The sequence below is a fragment of the Heptranchias perlo genome, chromosome 3 (assembly GCF_035084215.1).
Source record: "Heptranchias perlo isolate sHepPer1 chromosome 3, sHepPer1.hap1, whole genome shotgun sequence".
NCBI classification, from domain to species: domain Eukaryota; kingdom Metazoa; phylum Chordata; class Chondrichthyes; order Hexanchiformes; family Hexanchidae; genus Heptranchias; species Heptranchias perlo.
In genome coordinates this window covers 83,532,185-83,553,540 of record NC_090327.1, presented here as the reverse complement: position 1 = coordinate 83,553,540, position 21,356 = coordinate 83,532,185, and the positions used below count along the sequence as shown (strand labels likewise).

Sequence of the window (21,356 nt, the reverse complement as noted above, 5' to 3'; positions counted from 1 at the left end):
TGTCAGAAACAGGAGCATTTATAATAGGGAACAAGGAAATGGCAGAGCAATTAAACAAATACTTTGGGTTCTGTCTTCACGGAAGAGGACACAAATAACTTCCCAGAAATGCTAGGGAACCAAGGGTCTAGTGAGAAGGAGGAATTAAAGGAAATTAGTATTAGTAAAAAGAAAAGTGCTGGAGAAATTAATGGGACTGTAAGCCGATAAATCCCCAGGGCCTGATAATGTGCATCCCAGAGTACTAAAAGAGGTAGCCATGGAAATAGTGGATGTATTAGTTGTCGTCTTCCAAAATTCTATAGATTATGGAACAGTTCCTGCAGATTGGAGGGTGGCAAATGTAATCCCACTATTTAAAAAAGGAGGGAGAGAGAAAACAGGAAACTACAGGCCGGTTAGTCTAACATCAGTAGTAGGGAAAATGCTAGAGTATTATAAAGGATGTGATGACAGGACACTTAGAAAATATCAATGGGATTAGACAAAGTCAACATGGACTTGTGAAAGGGAAATCATGTTTGACAAACCTACTGGAGTTTTTTTGAGGATGTAACTGGTAGAATAGATAAGGGAGAGCCAGTGGATGTGGTGTATTTGGATTTTCAGAAGGCCTTTGATAAAGTCCCACATAAAAGAGGTTAGTGTGCAAAATTAAAGCACATAGGATTGAGGGTAATACACTGGCATGGATTGAAAATTGGTTAACAGACAGGAAACAGAGAGTAGGATTAAATGGGTCTTTTGCGGGGTGGCAGACAGTGACGAGTGGGGTACCGCAGTGATCAGTGCTTAGGCCCCAGCTATTCGCAATATATATCAATGATTTGGATGAGAGAACCAAATGTAATATTTCCAAGTTTGCTGAGGACACAAAACTAGGTGGGATTGTGAGTTGTGAGCAGGATGCAAAGAGGCTTCAGGGCGATTTAGACAAGTTGAGTGAATGGGCAAATACATGGCAGATACAGTATAATGTGGATAAATGTGAAGTTATCCACTTCGGAAGGAAAAACAGAAAGGAAGAGTATTATTTAATTGGCGATAGATTGGGAAATGTTGATGTACAAAAGGACCTGGGTGTCCTTGTACACCAGTCACTGAAAGCAAACATGCAGGTGCAGCAGGCAGTTAGGAAGGCAAATGGTATGTTGGCCTTCATTGCAAGAGGATTTGAGTACAGGAGCAAGGATGTCTTACTGCAGTTATACAGGGCCTTGGTGAGACCACATCTGGAGTATTGTGTGCAGTTTTGGTCTCCTTACCTAAGAAAAGATACTTGCCATGGAGGGAGTGCAGTGAAGGTTCACCAGACTGATTCCTGGGATGGCAGGACTGTCGTATGAGGAGAGATTGGGTCGACTCGGCCTGTATTCACTCGAGTTTAAAAGAATGAGAGGAGATCTCGTTGACACATATAAAATTCTGACAGGGCTAGACAGACTGGATGCAGGGAGGATGTTTCCTCAGGCTGGGGGGTCCAGAACGAGGGGTCACAGTCTCAGGATACGGGGTAGGACATTTAGGACTGAGATGAAGAGAAGTTTCTTCATTCAGAGGGTGGTGAACCTGTGGAATTTGCTACCACAGAAGGCTGTGGAGGCCAAGTCACTGAATATATTTAAGAAGGAGCTAGATAGATTTCTAGACACAAAAGGCATCAAGGGGTATGGGGAGAGAGCGGGAATATGGTATTGAGATAGAGGATCAGCCATGATCATATTGAATGGCGGACCATGCTCGGAGGGCTGATTGGCCGACTCATGCTCCTATTTTCTATGTCTCTATGTTAGAAGATGGTGCATAACAGGAGGCAGTAATTGACAGTGGCTCCATGGAACATGAAGCTGCTGTTCTCTCTCAGGATGACAGCATTCCTGTCCCACCCCTGCCACTCTGCCAATGCCCTTGCAGTTGCCTGTCAGCCAGCCAGCCCACTCCCTGTAGAATATTGAAACTTTATTATAGGAACATTGGAACAGGAGTAGGCCATTTATCTCCTCAAGCCTGTTCCACCATTCAATGAGATTATGGCTGATCTGTGACCTAACTCCATATATACACCTTAGCCCGATATCCCTTAATACCTTTGGTTAACAAAAATCTATCAATCTCAGATTTAAAATTAACAATTGAGCTAGCATGAACTGCCGTTTGCAGAAGAGCGTTCCAAACTTCTACCACCCTTTGCATGTAGAAACATTTCCTAACTTCATTCCTGCAAGCCCTGGCTCTAACTTTTAGGCTATATCCCCTTGTCCCAGTATTCAAGTATAGGAGACCTCCAAAATCAGTATAAATGCATCAACAGCCAGAAGCAATAATCCAGCAATTAACCTGTAACTCCTGCTGGTGGGGGGTCCTCCATGCTGTTTACGACCTGTTCAATTGTGCGTGGTTTAGACAGTGGGCCCGATATTAGGAGGGAGGCGGGTTGGCAGCGAGGGGTCGACTAGCGCATTGTGCACCCACATCAAAGGCTATCAGTAGGAGGAGCTCTGTTTAAAGGGGCAATCCTCCAATGCTCCTCCTGCAGTAAAGAACCAATTTTGGAACATGGAGCAGGCCAGAGGCAAGTCTGCTCCAAGGTTCTCTGACTCCTCATTCCAGGTGCTGCTCGATGGGGTGAGGAGGAGGAGGGAAATTCTGTTCCCATCTGATGGGAGAAGGTGGCCCCCCCTCCACCACCAAGAAGGCCTGGCTGGAGGTGGCCGAGGAGGTCAGCAGCACAGCAATGTGTGCAGAACCTGGTCCAGTGCAGGAAGCGCTTTAATGACCTAACCAGGTCAGCCAAAGTGAGTATACTTACGCATTCTCCCACACTCCGTCTTCCACATCACCTCCACCACCACACAACTCTTTCTGCACTGCCACCACAATGCTCTCGCATCACTCCTCACATCCACTCAACTATCATCCTCACCTTGCCTGCACTTACTCACTGCCCCAGTTCCCATTCGAACACTACCGCGCAACCCAATCCTCATACAATCTCATGGTTATGTCTCACACGCACCCTCCCATGCATCTCCCTCACGCTCACTCCCACCCACACCGATGCATGCAGCGGGTCACTATGCGGGTCAATCACGCCTCTCTGTGTTTTGCCTTGACAGGAGAAGAGATACCAGAATGCCTGGGAGAGGTCAAGGACCGGAGGGGGCCCACCACACCAGGTGGTCTTAACAGGCGCGGAGCAACAGGCACTGGAGTGCCCGTCCGTGGCAGATGCCGAGACTGGGAGTGCACAAGTGGCTGCTGACAGAAATCTAACACTCAGCACTCATGATAGCGAATGATCTTAGCATCACTTGGCATCTGCAGCACCTCAACATCTGTCCACATGCTTAATATTGCTTTGTTCTCTTGCAGGGCTATCTGCGAGTGCCGTGACTGCAGAGGGCGATTCCTCAGAGGACCTGACAGCCTCTGAGGGTGCATGGTCACATCTGAGCCAGCATCCACCAGCACAGATACATACACCTCGGGTCCTCGTCCTCATTTAGTTGGGCTTGCACATGGTGAGTCACCACGCACATGTGAGCACAAGCAGACCCTGGTGGCGGGGGCAGCCGTGGAGAGTCCGCGTCGGTGGGAGCACTCTTCTCCAGGCTCTGATCAGCAGGACCCAGATGCTGAACCCTGAGGGCCAACCATGAAAAGGAGAGTCATTGAGGGGCAGCAGCACATTGTCATGGTACTGGAACAGTTGCCACGTGCACTCTCCACAATCGTGCAGAGGATGGAGGAGTCCAACTCCTGCATGAGTGGAATACTGTCACAGGGACGTGAAGGCATCTCTGAGATAGTGTCGTGGGTAGGTGCGGGAATGTCTGCAATGGAGGGAAGGCTAGCCTCCATCGAGCTTCAAGCACGGCTCAACAATGAGTCCATTCAGGCCCTGACAACGGACTTTCGGATTCAGGGTGAGCAACATTCTGCCGCCTTAAACAGGCTGACAGATACCTTACAATTGGCTTTCCAAGGCTTCAAACAAGTCCTTCAAACTGTCGTCCAGCAGAGTGGAAGGAGTGATGTGGGCCTGGGCCAGGAGAGGGATGATGGTGAAAGGGAACATGGAAGTGGGGACGCCACTCAAAGCGCTTCCATGTCTCACCCGTTGCCCCCCTCTCAACCAGTACCCGCAATGCTGCCCCCTCTCCAGGTGGCCGAGTTTGCCCCTGCACAGGTGCAGGTGGACCAGTCTTTGGAGGGGCCCTCATGGGCACCAAAACCCAGAGGGCATCCGCGCAAAGCATCTCATCGGTCAGGGCATGGACAAGAGCAACCTGTCACTACCTCTGCTGAAGCCACAGGGGTAGCACCACGTAGGGGTTCCCGTAAACGTAAGGTGAAGGTTTTGTGAGCGCAAAGGGGATGCATAAGGGTGTAAGACAAAATGTCATGTTTTTGATTTACTTTCGTTTGGTTTGCAAAAAAAATAACAATTTGATATCACCACTACTGCCACGTCTTTGCAAATCTTGTCTGCCTTGTGCAATAATTCCCTTTCCTGAGGATCACCATGAAGACTCGCACCGGATGCCACCCATTGTGTCACTGCAGAGTGGGTGTAGGTGTATTTGCAGGGCTCTTTTGTGCAGACAACTGAGAGACGCCAACGATGTCCCCGGTGGCACCCTGGAAGGATCCGGAGGAGAAGTTGTTGAGGGCAGTGGTGACGTTGACAGCGACAGGTAAGAAGATGGTGCTGGGGCAGCCGGGAGCAGCTCAGCATCAAGGAGGCTGCAGATGTCCACGACTACATGTCGAGTGACTCTGAGCCTCCATGTGCACTGCTGCTCAGAGAGGTCCACGAAGCTGAGCCTTGGTCTGTGGACCCTGTGGCGAGGGTAGTGCCCTCTGCGATGCATCTCTCTCTGCGGTTGCCCTTCCTCCTGCTGTGCAGGTAGATGTGTCACAGCACTGTGTTGTGGAGCTCCACGTGTCAGAGGTGGATGGCGTGGCCGGCGAGGCTGGTGATGCTGTTCATCCTCCGAGGAAGTCATGACTGCAGCTACGACGGCCCCCATCCGGAAGAAGTAAGTTTGAGGGGGTCCGCAAGGTAGGCAAATGTGTCTGCACACCGGGGTTGAGGTTGCAAGTTGGTGATTTTTTGTGTTAGGAGGAGGGTGGTGCAGGCCAAACTTTGTCCAAAGTGACAGAGTGGCCTCCTGCAATGAGTGAGGGTCTCCCCCCCCCCCCCACCACCTGTCAAATAGACCTTTGCAGCTGCCACAGGCTGGTGGCAACATGGACGTGTTGGTGCAACCACGTCCATTTCAACTGGGAGTGTTTCTCCCAGTACGGGAAACACGCTCAGTTTGGATGAAAATCCCATCCCTCCTAAAATATCCTCCAAATCAGGTCTCCTAACAACCTGAAGTATCAAAGTAATTGGTTTAATTGGGATCCCGCCGGCTTTAACTGCCGGTGGGAGTCCCGCAAGCGGGGGCTGTGCACGCATCTAAGTGCGTAATTGGGGAACCCGGAAGTGGGCGGGTTGGAGCCAGGCTCCGGACCCGCCCCGGGAATCCCCAATTTTCGGAGCCCCCCCGCCACGAATGCACCCGCTCGGCCATCCTAAAATCGAGCCCAGTGTGTTGGCTGGAGCATTGAGTTCCAAAAATCATCTGTCCTTTTAAAGCAGTGTTGCACTCTGATGTAACGCATATTCTCCTTATTTTACATGCTGCCGGCGTTCATTATCTGTGCCTACGCTAACGCCTTTACCAAGATGGCATCCAGTGCACATTTCGGAAGCCATTTTGGGTCCTTAGCAGGTCGCGTAACGCCTACAAAACGGGCGCTACGCAGCCCAATTTATAGCCTAATAGGTTCTAATGCCATGAGCCAGGGTGACAAAGTGCAAGTTCATACACACTGGGTTTCTGATTTTAGTGATCCTATTGTAGGGGGAAAGTAGATGCATGGCGCTTCACCACAAAGGGGGAGGAAAACCTGGGTGGGGGTGGGAAAGAGTTCCACTCTGGCTCCATAAATTTCTCCGAACCCCTCTTCTCACTCCCTAACTGACAATTCTAAATTGATGATCCCTCGTCGTTGATTCCCCAATGAGAGGAAATAGTTTTTCTCTATTTACTCGATCAAAACTCTTCATAATTTTAAAAACCTCCATTAAATCTCCTCCTAGTCTTGTCCTTTCCAGTGGAAATAATATTATTCGCAGCTGTATAACGATAGACTGAAATTAAGATGTCTTCAAATCCCATAGAGAGTTGCTACAAAATCTACATTCTCATACCATAGAATTTGGTCGGGCTTGCTGCTGAAATTGGCCTTGATGTTTTGAAGGATTCTAGGGCCTGCCAGTATGAAATTAAATGACTTGAATTGAACGGGGTCAAACAAAGCCCAGTTTTAAAGGGCACATAGCTAGAACTCAAACATGTCTATAATTCAGCACAAGTTCAAACTTAATTAATGATCTCAGAGAATGGGAAATGGAAATAAAGGAAAAAATTGCCCGTGAACCAGGAAACTCCAAATTGTTTTCGAAGTCTCTTGGCAAGATCGTACAAACGTACAGTGCTTAACTCAAAATATTTTAGCACTTATTACCATTCATATTTTTTTTAGTTGGTGCTTTATCGTCTTTTCTAATGGTTGGTGCAGAGAAGCTACTTTCAGTTGTTTGTTCTATTACATAGTTTTATCATTAATAACATTTTGAAATTGTCTGCACAAGGTTGGAATGGTCATTATAACATTTTAGTGACATTAATCTGTTTTTGTGTCTTTGCAGCACTTCTCTCAGTTACATGTCTGAATTATGTGTTGTCATTAACCACTGCAATCCTCTGCTATGTGTTTTACACCGCAGCTGACGGCTGTATTGAAAATAAATTTGTTATTAGCTTCAACATACTTATTTGTGTTGTAGCTTCTCTAATATCAGTTCATCCAAAGATCCAGGTAAGCATATTATAAATCTTAATTTCATAATAGTTTTTTTTATATCATCTCTTTATAAAATGATCACAAGATTTCTTTAATTAAAATGTAATCTATTTATGACAATATTGCATAATTTAATAGTTCTACTTGAGTTAAGATAACTAAGCACAGTCGACAACTTGTATATTGGTTTAAGAATTGATACTGATGAATAAAAGGTTTAAATTAAAAAGAAACTGTAGCTCTTGAATAGCTGACTTCATTATTTTAAGATAAGTAAAAAATGTTCCTGAATTGACAGTGACCTAGGCGTGTTCACAAGGAACTGTTTGGTATTCTAATGGCCATGGTACGAGGCTGGTAACCTAGAGGTCATGAGTTCACATCCAACTGTGGTAAATGGTGAAAATGTAGTTTAAAAAAATCTGGTAATTTCTAACTGAAAACTGCCAGTTTTTGTCATTAAAACAATTAATTCAGGAATGCCTTCAAGGAAGGGAACCTGCTACCCCTACCCTTTCTAGTTTACATGCGAGTCCAGTTCCACACTGCATGGTTGACCCTTAATTCCCTCAAGGCAATTAGGAATCAGCAATAAACACTGCCTTGCCAGTCTTAACCACAGAATAAAAAAATGTTACGCTCAATGTTAAACTGCTCACCATTGAGTTTTCCATAATATTATTGCTGTTTGAAAATGATCTCTCCTGACACTTCAATTAATTTTCTGTCAAAGAAAAATGATGTCTGAAAATCTTTTAGAAAATTTGTTTCTTTACACTCTTATATAAACAGGTTCACTTTTTAAAACAGTGAACAAGGAATTTCACATCATTGCATTTTTACACTAATGCTTGAAACAGCTCTCTTCAAACAGGCATGTTCAGTGAAACTCCTGTCTCCCTGGAGCTGACTGGTTTTTGTTTGTTTCAACTAACACACTGTTAAATTAATGCTAATATTATAGTAAAAAGCTAGTCAAACAGGGAATATTTTATAAACTTAATATTAACCCTAAACTAATTTAAATACAATTTTACATACATATTACAGAAACACCTCTAATTGTGCATGCTTACCTGATCATCTGTTTTTCTTCCTCCTATTCTCTAGTCTCTTTTCGCTTTTTGAATTTTAACTTCAGTATTGCTCTAGTTTTATCTTTATTCTATTTGAACTTGCACGCAGTGTGTCTTATCTGAAAATTGTGAGTACATTGCCTGCAAATTCCTGTCTCTTAATGTCAATGGAAAGAATATTGCGTTCTGCGCAACCACGATTTTCCAATATGTTACCTGCTATAGGCGAGGCTCCGTCAATGACACTGAGGCCCCGATATTTAGGGGAGGCGTGGAGGGTGCGGCGGAGTACCATAGCGCGCAGAAACCAGGCAAGGCCTGGGACACGCAGGTCCCGACAAACTTAACAGCAGGACCTCATTATAATTTTTTTCTTCTGTGTCCCGCCCGGCAGCCAGTAAAATTGGCAATCGGGAAGGGAGAAGGCCGGAGATCGGGGCTTGGTGGGGGGCGGGATGGGAGAGAGAGAGGGCATGGTGGGGGGGGGGGTGTGGGGAAGGCAAGAGATCGGGGTTTGGCGGGGGGGAGGGGGGGAGGTCTGCAATCGCGGCGGGGGTAGAGAGAGGCTGCAATCAGCAGAGGGGAGGCACTCCTGCTCCTCCTGGCCCATAAGGAGTTCTGGAAAAAGCATTTACCTCCTTGAGCCGGCAGCTCCTGCCTCCCTTTCACTGCCAGTTTCCCAAACCCTGGGAAACCCACATGGCAACTGTTAAATTTAAATCAGGCTCCCAATTCCACTGTGGAAGCCTATTTTAAATAACCTAATGAAGTGTCCCGCCTCTCCACAGCGTGACACACGCACACCACAAAACCTGCCACTGTGAAAATGGCAGTAGGTGTGTAGGTGGGGACATGTTTCCTATTTTTTAATTTTTAACCCCCACCCCAAGACTCTTTCGGGCGTTAATATCGGGGCCTGAGCCTCAGAAAATTCTGCCCAAATTCTTTTACTTACCATTCTTCTTTCAATTCCAGCTCCGAACATCTATTTTGGAGGTTGGAGCAACCTTTTTCTAAAATAGATCTTTAGTGGTTGACATGGCCTGCTCCTTCTGTACCAGCAGGTGAAACTTAAAGTGAGGGGGAAATTATATCAACACATGTACAAGAAAAATGCAATTACAAGACATGTATACCCATGCAACATGCATTTTTAAAAAAAGCTGTTTTGCCTCTATTTTTAGTTTAAACTTCACCTTCAAGTAAATTTAAAGTCAAAAAGTTATGGATTCATGCCCCATTCCAGGATTTGAGCACATAATCGAAGGTTGACACTTCAGTGCGGTAACAAGGGAGTGCTGCGATGTCAGAGGCGAGTTTTTTGAATGAGGCGCTAATTCAAGGCCCTGTCTGTGTTTATGTGGATGTAAAGGATCGCATGACACTATTTAAAGAAGAGCAGGGAAGTTCTCCCAAGTGGCATGGCCAACATTTATCCCTCAAAGATTCCCACCAAAAACATATGGTTATTTATCTCATTTGCTGTTTGTGCACAAATTGGCTGCCACGTTTGCCTACAAAAACAATAGTGACTACACTTCAAAACAAATTAATTGTGAAAAACATAATTCATACAAAAGCAATTAGACTTCTCAAATATGCTGCAATGTCTATTTGAATTTTGACAGTGATAAATTATGTTTAGTGTGCATTTTTAAAATGGGATATTTGGGAAAAATTTTATGCTTGTAGAAGGATTTTGTATTTTAGTAGTATGGAAATGGTTTTGGTATATTAGAATTATATGCTTGGATCAGGTTCGTATCAATAAAATTCTAATTCAGCATGTTTATAAATTGGGATATAATAAATGAAAGATGCAAACTTGTTATATTTTTAATTCAAATCAGTACTAAGAAAGAATGAACTTGCACGACTTCTGGACAACCCAAAGAGCTTTGTAGCAAATGAAGTACTTTTTGAAGTGTAGTCGCTGTTATCATGTAGGAAACGCGGCAGCCAATTTGCGCACAGCAAGGTCCCACAAACAGATAATGACCAGACCATCTGTTTCAGTGATGTTGGTTGAGGGATAAGTGTTGGCCAGGACACTTCTACTAACTAAAATAAGTAAGTGCAACAAAAAAAATGGAATTTATTACTGCATCTGTCACGTTATTGCTCGCAAGTTAAACATGGGAATAAGAAAGTACGCATGTGTAGAACGTGGTGTGATCAGGACGAATTTGAATTGCCTGTTGAAAAGTTAGGAAGTTTATATTGAGATGAGAAAGTCCACGGCATAAGAACAGAAACAAGTAAAAGAAAAAATGTAAAAACAATAAATTTTTAACAAAAGTAAGTGCACATGCACAGACCATATCCAAGGTCTTTTATGATCCAGTGCATTTTGTTCATCACATCTCAGGCATAACATTTCATATATCTATTATATATTAAAAATTGTGGTCTAGAAATTGGGTGAGGTAGTGCCCATTTTTCAGGCTCTAAGCGGCCTACTGTGTCCCCAAAATGGCAGCAGGAAACGCGCGCGCACTTCCAGCTGGAAGTAGCGCTTGCATCAGGAGCGCACGCGGCAGCATTCTAAGTGGGAATTAATATGTGCAGATGAGGGTCCTGCGCTTTTTGCAGGACCCGTTTTCTATTCTGGAATGCCTCAGCGCCTCACTTGCCACGTCGCTCAACACACCGTGAAGGCCCAATAGCCAGCGCTATTTAAAGGGATCATGCAATACTTACAGATTGGTTGCTAGTGGTCTATTTCTGGCCACTGTTTGACTTCTAGGCATTTTTTGTTGTGTTCCAGCACTCTTGAAAGTTCACTTTGTTTGCACAGAGATGTTTGGCTGCTTTTGCACTGTTGTTGCTTTTTGCCTCACAAAGAGTCTGGCTCCAAACATTGTTGGTCTGGTAGGGCTGACTTTAGGAATAGAGAACGAGTGGGGGCAGCAAGGAAGACACCACAGAGCAGAAGAAGCTGCCAGAAGAGGGAGGGGAAGGAGGAGGGATAGGAGGAGGACACTGAACAGGAGGCCATATCCACAGAGGTTCTTCAGGGAGCAGTTCTCCTACCTTAACTTCACAGAGGAGCAATATATGAGGTGCCTTTGCTTTATCAAGGAGCTTGTCACCGAGCTATGTGATCTGCTACAGCCACAACTACAGCCTCAAACCAGGACATGGACAGCACTGCCTGTGGCTGTCGAAGTCACTGTCGCCCTCAGTGTTTACTCCACAGGCTCCTTTCAGGCTGCAACAGGTGACATCAGCAACATCTCGCAGCTCGCAGTGCACCGATGTATCAGGGAGGTCACCGAGGCTCTCTATACCAAAAGAAACACTTACATTGCCTTCCCGATTGACAGTGTGAAGCAGGACAACAGAGCACTAGGTTTTGCTTGCTTGGCATTCTTCCTAATGGCGCAAGGTGCTATTGACTGTACGCACATTGCTTTGGGTGCTCCATTTAACCAGCATGATATCTATCAATCAAAAGGGATTCCACTCCAGGATTGACTGGTTTGCGACGACAGGCAGTGCATCATGCAGATCATGACTCATCCTACACCAGTCCTCTGTGCCATTTATTCCAATCAGACTATCAAGTTACAGGCTGGCTATTGGACGACATGACATGGCCCATGACTCCAGTCAGGAACCTGCACACAGCTGCAGAGCGGGCCTACAATGAGAGCCACGCTGCCACAAGAAACATCATCGAGGGAACAATTGGCGCGCACAAGCAATACTTTCGCTGCCTGCATCACTCCGGCCAAGCTTTGCACTCAGCCCCTAAGTGGGTATCCAGATTTGTCGTTGTCTGCTGCACGCTCCACAACTTTGCATAATAAGGCACCAGCCCTTACCACCACCTGGGCAGCAACATATGCAGAAGGAGGAGCAGGAAGCTGAGGAGGAGGAGAGGCAGTGACCACCCCATCTGTAAGAGATCTCAGAGATGAGCTCATCGAGGAGTGCTTCATTGAAGTCAGCCCTCCTAGTCACCATTCACCAACAGTCCCACAATCCTTACTGCTCTTCCTACAACCACCATCCGATTGCCTTCCTTCACTCCAGACTTATTGGTCATGCCCTCAGTTCACTACAAATACAAATACCAACAACAAATCCAGATCCAAAAACTAATTTATCAAACATATTGGCCCTGATATTTACGGGGAGACAGGGAGGCGGGGCGGGGAGGTGCGCAGTTGCAGGGGAGGGGAAACCCGGAAATCCTGGGGACGCTGAGGTCCTGACGAATTTAACGGCAGGACCTCATTATCATTTTTTCATTTCTTTTTTTGCCTGGCAGCCGGCCAGATTGACAGACAGGCAAGCAGCCGGGAACCCTTGGGGACGATCCTCGGGAGGTTGGCCGATCGTGGGGCAGGCCAGAGATCGGGGGTTGGGGTTTGGCCAATCGCGGCTGCAAGGAGAAGCCGCAATCAGCAGAAGGTTTGCTTGAGCGGCTGGAGGAGCATTCTTGCTCCTTCAGGTTCACAAGGAGTGCTCTAAAATCAGCTTACCTGCTGGAACCAGCAGCTCTTGACTCCATTTCTCTGCCGGGTTTCCTGAGCCTAGGAAACCCGGCCAGCAATTGTTAAATTTAAATCAGGCTCCCAACTGCACTGTGGGAGCCTGATTTAAATATTATAATGATGTGTCCCGTCTCTCTGGTCACTGTCCTATTGGGACACAGACACACCACACAACCCACCGCCGTAAGAATGGCGGCAGGCACGTAGGTGGCGGGTTGGGGTGTCTTTCGCTATTTTTAGTTTTTACCCCCCCCCACACCGGACCCTCTCCCATCTGTTGTGGGGATGTTACTATGGACCCCATTATGTCAGCATTGACCAAAAAAATGACTTATCACCCTTGTGCAAGCCCTTGGTGCCTGTCTTGCATCTTCCTTTCTTTATCCCAGTGCTCCTACGAGGTGTTTTCCCAGTGGCTACTGTTTGGGAGGTGGAAGGCTGCTGAGCTTCCATTGAGGACATTTCAGATGGCCAAGGAGGTCGATTTCGCGCAGCTCTGGGCCTGGAGGGTGTGGCTAATTAATGAGGCTGTGGGTGGTGCAGCTGTGATGAGAAAGTATTTCAGCAGTGTTCTTACCTTAACAATGTGAGTCAAATCATTGATTTTTTTTCATGCATTGCAGCCCATGTTCTTGGGGCAGTGCTCCTGGCATTGACGTCTTAAGCGATGTCCTCCAACTGCCTCCCTAGCAGATGCCTGGAGGGCCTTTTGGCCCCTAGGGGATAAAGGATGTTCCTTCTCCTGTCCATTGCTTCAAACCCCAGAGCTCTGTCTGTGATTATTGGCGTCCATAGGAAAGGGACCTGCTTGATGTAATTGTGCACTGCAGATTGGGAGATGTGAGAGATGTCCCCGAAGCACCTTGGAACGAGCCTGAGACAAAAAAGTTAGGGGTAATGGTGACTGTTACAGCCACTTTCAAAGCATGGTCACCTGGCCCAGCAAGCAGCAGATCTTCTTGCAGAAGGTTGAAAAGATCAACAACAGCCTGCTTGGAGAAGCACAGCCTCCTCATGCACTGCTCCTCAGTCATTTCCAGGAAACTCACTCTTAGCCTTAGCGGTTGTTGGAGCACTGTGGGAGAACCGTCACCACACGGACTGCAGCGGTTCAAGAAGGCGGCTCACCACCACCTTCTCGAGGGCAATTAGGGATGGGCAATAAATGCCGGCCTTGCCAGCGACGCCCACATCCCGTGAACGAATAAAAAAAAACCCTGTGTGCTGGGTAAGGCCATCTACAAGCAGCTCCCCTCACCTGCTGTCTACTAACAGGCCCACCTGCTACTCCTCCTGGTTGTTCAGCCTACTGCTGCTGCTGCTGCTGTTGTTGCTAGGAACATCGGAACATAGGAACAGGAGTAGGCCATTCAGCCCCTCGTGCCTGCTCCGCCATTTGATAAGATCATGGCTGATCTGTGATCTAACTCCATATACCTGTCTTTGGCCCATATCCCTTAATACCTTTGGTGCTGCTCTTCTTGCTACATCTATAACAATGAAGCAAGAATGGCACCCATGATAAGCTGTGAGTGCTCATTCAAGGTGAATAAGGCAAAAACAATCAATCTGCAAGCTGAAATATCTCTTGGAAATCCAAAAAGCACAATCACACATAGATCCCTATAATCTGACTACCTAAACCTGAGTGCCCCTTTAAATACTACTTCGACTGGCCCTCTGAAACCAATCCCATTACATTTTACCTAGTGGGCTTGGCGCTGGGCGGGACTTGCACTATTTGGTATTAAAAACATGAGTCCTAATGATGTCATAGGACACCAATTTGCACGTATTCATGAGCTGCCCACCTGCTTCTAGCCACCTAAAAAATTTGTGTGGTTAAAACAGCAGCAAGCGGAAATCGAGCGGGAACAGGGCAGTAAATACTCCCAGCCTATTTTAGCTCTGCGCCCACCCCTTCAGGTAGGTTAAAACTCCCCTCATCTTGTCTGTACATTTCAGGTGTCACACTTGGATGTCACATTTAAATAAGCATATTTTGCCACACTGTCACTGTGAAATTTGAGCCAATTACAACTGAAGATGTAGGCAATGTACCAATTGAATATGGGAAAAGCAGATTGATAGATTTCCAATGAAATACTATGAATGACATATGAAAATAACCAGTCCAGAATAAGTAGTCAGCAGAAGCTTCAGTGAAAAGAGGTGAACCAATTAAGTCACTCAAAACAGTATTCAAAAATCCTTTGAGACACTGGACCTAAAAACGCACAAGCAGCGATCCTGGGATTTTGCCCGCTGGTGGCCTCTAGCACTAACCCTGCTGGCGTTTGTGGGTTCAGTAGGTGGGCACTTTATTTACTTCAGCTGCTGTCTGGGGAAATCCAGCCCACTTTGAGTCGGGTCCACATGTGCCTTCTGGATGCCAGTAAGCCTCATCTCACTGGGCATACCAGCGTTCAGACTCACACCGGATCCTATATGGGCAAGTGAAATAGGAACTCCCAGTGTGGGGATTCTCCTAGTTCCACTTCAGTGATCTTGTGAGGGCCTGGCTCAGGGTCCTCCATTACAAGGCTGAGCAAGAAATCCAAGCTTAAGTCTAGACCCATCATATCCAGGCCCCCCCCCCCCCACCCCATTTCTCAGCTGTTCTGCTGGTTACAGTGGGAGTCTGCTGGAACAGCGGAGGAGCTTCGGTTAGAATCTTGATTCCTCCACCAAGCTGAGAACTTACTACTAAAAATAAGGTTTGCGACATAATAAAGATAAAAAAAAACATTACAAGAATTACAAGAAAATGATTCAAATTACTTATTGTGAAGAGTCATATGAGCACCGGGTATGCAACTGCAACCATCTCTTTTTTAATCTTTATCTGTCCCTGTGGTCCAAGACCTAAAAAACAATTGAAATTTTGATCTTCAGGCTGTTCTTCTGCCCCCGTTAAATCATCTTCACCTTTTTAGATGCTGCAGCGGCAGTCCCATTGCAGCAGGAGCCCGTCACGTATACCTGAAGAGCTCCGACCTAGGAAAATGGGCTAGCGTTACAGCAGCATCAGGTCGGCGGGTGGAATCCAGACCAAGATTTTTTGGGGGCTTTCAAGATAAAGATAATTCTTGCATAAAACTTCAAACCAGCATGAATTATGAACTTGATTCTTACTAAATGTAATTAGCAATTGACCACATTACCGTTTTGCTTCCACCCACTTTACTGGACAAAAGAATTATGCAGCCTAATGCAGCTGAGCAGATAACTGGTATTCATGGCTTGTTGGGGTGGGGTGTTGGGATTGAGAATGACGTGGTTGACTGGTCCGAGTAGCTCTCAGCCCATTCACTTCAAGTGCTTCCCAGCCCACCCACTTCCCAGCTTACCTGCCTGCCTGCTATGAGTATTTTTTGGCCCACTTGCTCACTCATCCAGCTAGAGTTCCCCAGACCACAAACCTACTGAGTGTGCTCAGACCCAGGACCCATCACTTTTGATTGTACCTAGATCCAGCCCTTACTCCACTCCCCTCCAGGTCATTCCCCTCTCTGCGTATTCCCTCCCACATTCCAACACATTGCTTCCTTCTGACCACCACCCCTCCTCTCAAAGTTCCTCGGCTTGACCCGCAGCCACAACTCTTTCAACCACCCAAGTCAAAGAACCTCCAATAGGCTTACCCTACTCCCACCTCCAATTTTTCTAAAATCCTCATCCTACCCCCACTTTGGTGCATCGACTCCCATTTTTCCATGAACCATAGGCCTTGTAAAAGATAGGAGACACATATAGTACATCAGTAAAGCAACATGTGTGAGAATTGCACAGAAATATTGACAACATGTAAAAGAAAACAGAGGGGAGGACAGACACACAGAAACAGTATGGCAGAATCAATGAGAAAAAGAGTTGGACAGTGTGATGCCGACAGTACAATGAGAAAACTGTGTGACAGCCCTACAGAGAGGCAGATACATAGACAGACAGATTGAAAGATAAAGACAAAGATTGAATTGGAGTGGGAAAGAATACTATAGGACAGGTATAATTTTTTTGTTTGAGAGCAATGCCAAATCAACCAAACCATAATAAATTATGTGCTACACTGTATAGGGCTCCTGCTAGTATAAAATAATCTACCATGGGAAATCCACTAGTTTTGTTTAAATTTATGTAAGTTGTACATTTTAGATTTCTTTTGTGATTACTAATAGTACTAGTTGGGTTTCAGAAAATTTTACCTCCATGGGAAATTTAAAAAGTTGCTGCAAGCAATGTCTTAAAATGTTTTGGGGCTATTTGGGAACATTTAAGAGCTGATTTGCATTAGTAGTTTTTCTTACACTGCATAATACTGTTTTGAGTAACAAAAGTTGTGAGTCATACAGCTTGAAAGAATTTAATTTAGTTAAAATACATTTCCTGTCTGACCCTAAAAGTTTAACAAGTTAATCAGCAAAGAACTCATGATTAAGAATGTTTTCCAAGTTATTAGATTCCTTTGGTTTTTGATTTTCTTTCTTTTTATTGTGTATTCAGTCACTAACAACAAAAATTATTTTCTGAATTTTATTCGATTTTAGGAATTTCAGCTTTGCACTGGCCTTCAATCTTCCATCATCACTCTGTATATTATGTACCTTACCTGGTCAGCAATGACAAATGAACCAGGTAAGTAGATTATTTTCCACTTATAGACACATATTCCTTCCTCATTTTGACATGCGAATCTAATTTTACCAGTTAATAATTTCTTTTGAGTTTGTTACTGCGTAGCAAGAAAATAATGGCCCGGAATTTGCTCTGAGCGGCGAACAAACGGCGCCCGCCGCTCATTAGTTTTAAACTTACCCAAAAATGATTCACTGGCTTTAGTGCAGGAACTTCCTCTAACGGTGAGCTACAAAAAGTGCAGCGTCCTCTCTTGGGCATCTGTGATCTGTGTGAACAGGGAAAGGAGCGCTCTGTCCCCTCAGCCAATCAGATTGAAGCATATTTGACAAACCGCACAGACACAGAACCAGGAAGTGAAAGCTACAACAGTAAATTCAACATAAAATCAGTTAGAGAAAGCAAAATAAAGAGAGGGTAAGAAATATTGAATTAAAAGACAGATAAAAGAGATAGAAATAAAAAGTAAAACAAATTAAAATTTCAATTTTTTTAAAAATGTCCAACAACAATTAAAGTGGGAAGGAATTAGACTCCACATTTTTAAAAGTTAATTTTCAATGCCAGAGAGGTTGTTTGGCAGTCATTAAGACTTACCACACCATTAAAAGTTAGTTTAGACCTAAAAAACCCAACGTACCTTTCTCTGTGTAGATTAGATTATTTCCAACTGGGCAGGAGAGCAACTTCGCGCTGATCCGTTCATTTCACCAGCGAGCTGTCCTTCCCGTGCAGATTTCGGACGAGCAGGACATCTGGTAGAGCAACTTCCAGATTTGCGCCTTTGACTGCACATGCGCACTCGCCAGAAGTTGCTGTTCCATTTGCCCTTAAATAATGGTGAGCATTGTTTGGCTCTCCCTTATTTTTAGAGCAAATTCCAGGCCAGAGTATTCTGCAGGAGTACTGTTGCTGATTCTTTTTGATGTGTAACTTTTGTTTTTTCTACTTTACTTACAAAAGGAAGCATTCATTATAATCATAATTTTAAATTCAAATTTGTCTTAATGAACATTGGATACAATAATGTAGGTTAGGAAATTGGCTACTATAAATGCGATCCCATTTTACAGACACGGCCCCTCAAAATCTGTGGGTCCTGCGATTCCAACAATTATGCTGGAGCCATGCCTGCAGGGAACTACTTGCTGGCTAATAGGGCGTTATAGTTTGATAGATCATGTTGCAAGATTCTTTACCACCGTTACTAAAATGGCAGTGATAGGGTAGAGCAAAAGCATTGCAACAGGTGAGTGCTGTATCAGGTACATTTTGCAGTGTAGACTTACCCCTGCTAGCAACATCATGGACATTCAGAGAGGTAACTTTCCTGAAAGTCTTACCAATATTACAACGCCTTTTCAATTATTCAATAAAATGCTCAGTATCTTTTGAGAAAACTCCTGTAACCATCATTGAACTAAAAAGAAAAAAATAAACCAGTAGGGGGAGTAAGCTATTGCATTAGCTAATCCTATCAGGTCAAATTAATTTGATGTGGAGATGCCGGTGATGGACTGGGGTTGACAATTGTAAACAATTTTACAACACCAAGTTATAGTCCAGCGATTTTATTTTAAATTCACAAGCTTTCGGAGATTTTCTCCTTCCTCAGGCAAATGTTTCAAGATCTCCTTGAAGCCTACGCATTTATACATATTGAACAATAATACATGGTGTTTACAGACTGCCCCTGCAACTGCCCGTTGCCAAGGCAATCACCGTGTTCAGACAGACAGGTGTTACCTGCAGAACCTCCGAATACACATTCAACAAAAAAACAAACAGGAAAAAAAACAGAGAAAAAAAAAACACAGAGAGAGGCAGAAACATCCGGAAGGCAGAGAGAGCCAGCAAATGACCCATTATATTAAAAACAGATAACATTTGTTCGCTGGTGGGGTAACGTGTAGCGTGACATGAACCCAAGATCCCGGTTGAGGCCGTCCTCATGGGTGCGGAACTTGGCTATCAATTTCTGCTCGACGATTTTGCGTTGTCGTGTGTCTCGAAGGCCGCCTTGGAGTACGCTTACCCGAAGGTCGGTGGATGAATGTCCATGACTGCTGAAGTGTTCCCCGACTGGGAGGGAACCCTCCTGTTTGGCGATTGTTGCGCGGTGTCCGTTCATCCGTTGTCGCAGCGTCTGCATGGTCTCGCCAATGTACCATGCTCTGGGGCATCCTTTCCTGCAACGTATGAGGTAGACAACGTTGGCTGAGTCACAGGAGTATGAACCATGCACCTGGTGGGTGGTGTCATCTCGTGTGATGGTGGTATCTGTGTCGATGATCTGGCATGTCTTGCAGAGGTTACCGTGGCAGGGTTGTGTGGCGTCGTGGACGCTGTTCTCTTGAAAGCTAGGTAGTTTGCTGCGAACGATGGTCTGTTTGAGGTTGGGTGGCTGTTTAAAGGCGAGTAGTGGAGGTGTGGGGATGGCCATAGCGAGGTGTTTGTCCTCATTGATGACATGTTGAAGGCTGCGGAGAACATGGCGTAGTTTCAGAATCAGTTTCTTTCTTGGACACACGAATCTCCATCAAAGACGGGCACCTCAGCACCTCACTCTACCGCAAGCCCACGGACAACCTCACGATGCTCCACTTTTCCAGCTTCCACCCTAACCACGTCAAAGAGGCCATCCCCTATGGACAGGCCCTGCGAATACACAGGGTCTGCTCAGACGAGGAGGAACGCGATGGACACCTACAGACGCTGAAAGACGCCCTAGTAAGAACGGGATATGACGCTCGACTCATCGATCGACAGTTCCGACGGGCCACAGCAAAAAATCGCATAGACCTCCTCAGGAGACTAACACGGGACGCAACCAACAGAGTACCCTTTGTCGTCCAGTACTTCCCCGGAGCGGAGAAACTACGCCATGTTCTCCGCAGCCTTCAACATGTCATCAATGAGGACAAACACCTCGCTATGGCCATCCCCACACCTCCACTACTCGCCTTTAAACAGCCACCCAACCTCAAACAGACCATCGTTCGCAGCAAACTACCTAGCTTTCAAGAGAACAGCGTCCACGACGCCACACAACCCTGCCACGGTAACCTCTGCAAGACATGCCAGATCATCGACACAGATACCACCATCACACGAGATGACACCACCCACCAGGTGCATGGTTCATACTCCTGTGACTCAGCCAACGTTGTCTACCTCATACGTTGCAGGAAAGGATGCCCCAGAGCATGGTACATTGGCGAGACCATGCAGACGCTGCGACAACGGATGAACGGACACCGCGCAACAATCGCCAAACAGGAGGGTTCCCTCCCAGTCGGGGAACACTTCAGCAGTCATGGACATTCATCCACCGACCTTCGGGTAAGCGTACTCCAAGGCGGCCTTCGAGACACACGACAACGCAAAATCGTCGAGCAGAAATTGATAGCCAAGTTCCGCACCCATGAGGACGGCCTCAACCGGGATCTTGGGTTCATGTCACGCTACACGTTACCCCACCAGCGAACAAATGTTATCTGTTTTTAATATAATGGGTCATTTGCTGGCTCTCTCTGCCTTCCGGATGTTTCTGCCTCTCTCTGTGTTTTTTTTTTCTCTGTTTTTTTTCCTGTTTGTTTTTTTGTTGAATGTGTATTCGGAGGTTCTGCAGGTAACACCTGTCTGTCTGAACACGGTGATTGCCTTGGCAACGGGCAGTTGCAGGGGCAGTCTGTAAACACCATGTATTATTGTTCAATATGTATAAATGCGTAGGCTTCAAGGAGATCTTGAAACATTTGCCTGAGGAAGGAGAAAATCTCCGAAAGCTTGTGAATTTAAAATAAAATCGCTGGACTATAAATTAATTTGACTTAGTGCATTATGGTCCTCAAAGAGGTGAGGCAAAAGATCTATCTGAGACAAGAATTCTGAATTCAGAGTAAATTTCATTAACCCACCCCGCCACCAGACTATTCCGAAATGTTACAAGTAGGGGAAAGGCAAAAAGCTTGTAAACATAATTCTAGGCAGTATTATATTGGAAAGTAATCAGTAGCCTGAAAAATGCTGTAATTAAAGCAAGTTCAAAAGTTGCAAAATTAATTGGCTACACAACTGGAGTATTTGACAACCAAGAGAAGCAGTACAGTGGAAAATCTTCTGCAGAGCTTAATGTGGGAGACATTAGATAAAATAGGAATGGATTGTTTGCAAAAATGCATTTGAATTAATTTAATTAAGTTTTTGTGAGTTATTTGTG

The 21,356-nt window shown here is 45.4% G+C and overlaps 1 protein-coding gene across 1 annotated transcript in view; it reads left to right on the top strand.

The window, feature by feature from the left end:
• The window catches only part of LOC137306674 (serine incorporator 1-like), a 78,024-nt gene that overhangs the window by 41,355 nt on the left and 15,313 nt on the right, over positions 1-21,356 (top strand). Inside the window, exons 5-6 of the mRNA XM_067976021.1 lie at positions 6,767-6,936; positions 17,047-17,134. Coding sequence (XP_067832122.1) covers positions 6,767-6,936; positions 17,047-17,134 — 258 coding nt within the window. The remainder of the gene's footprint in view (positions 1-6,766; positions 6,937-17,046; positions 17,135-21,356) is intronic.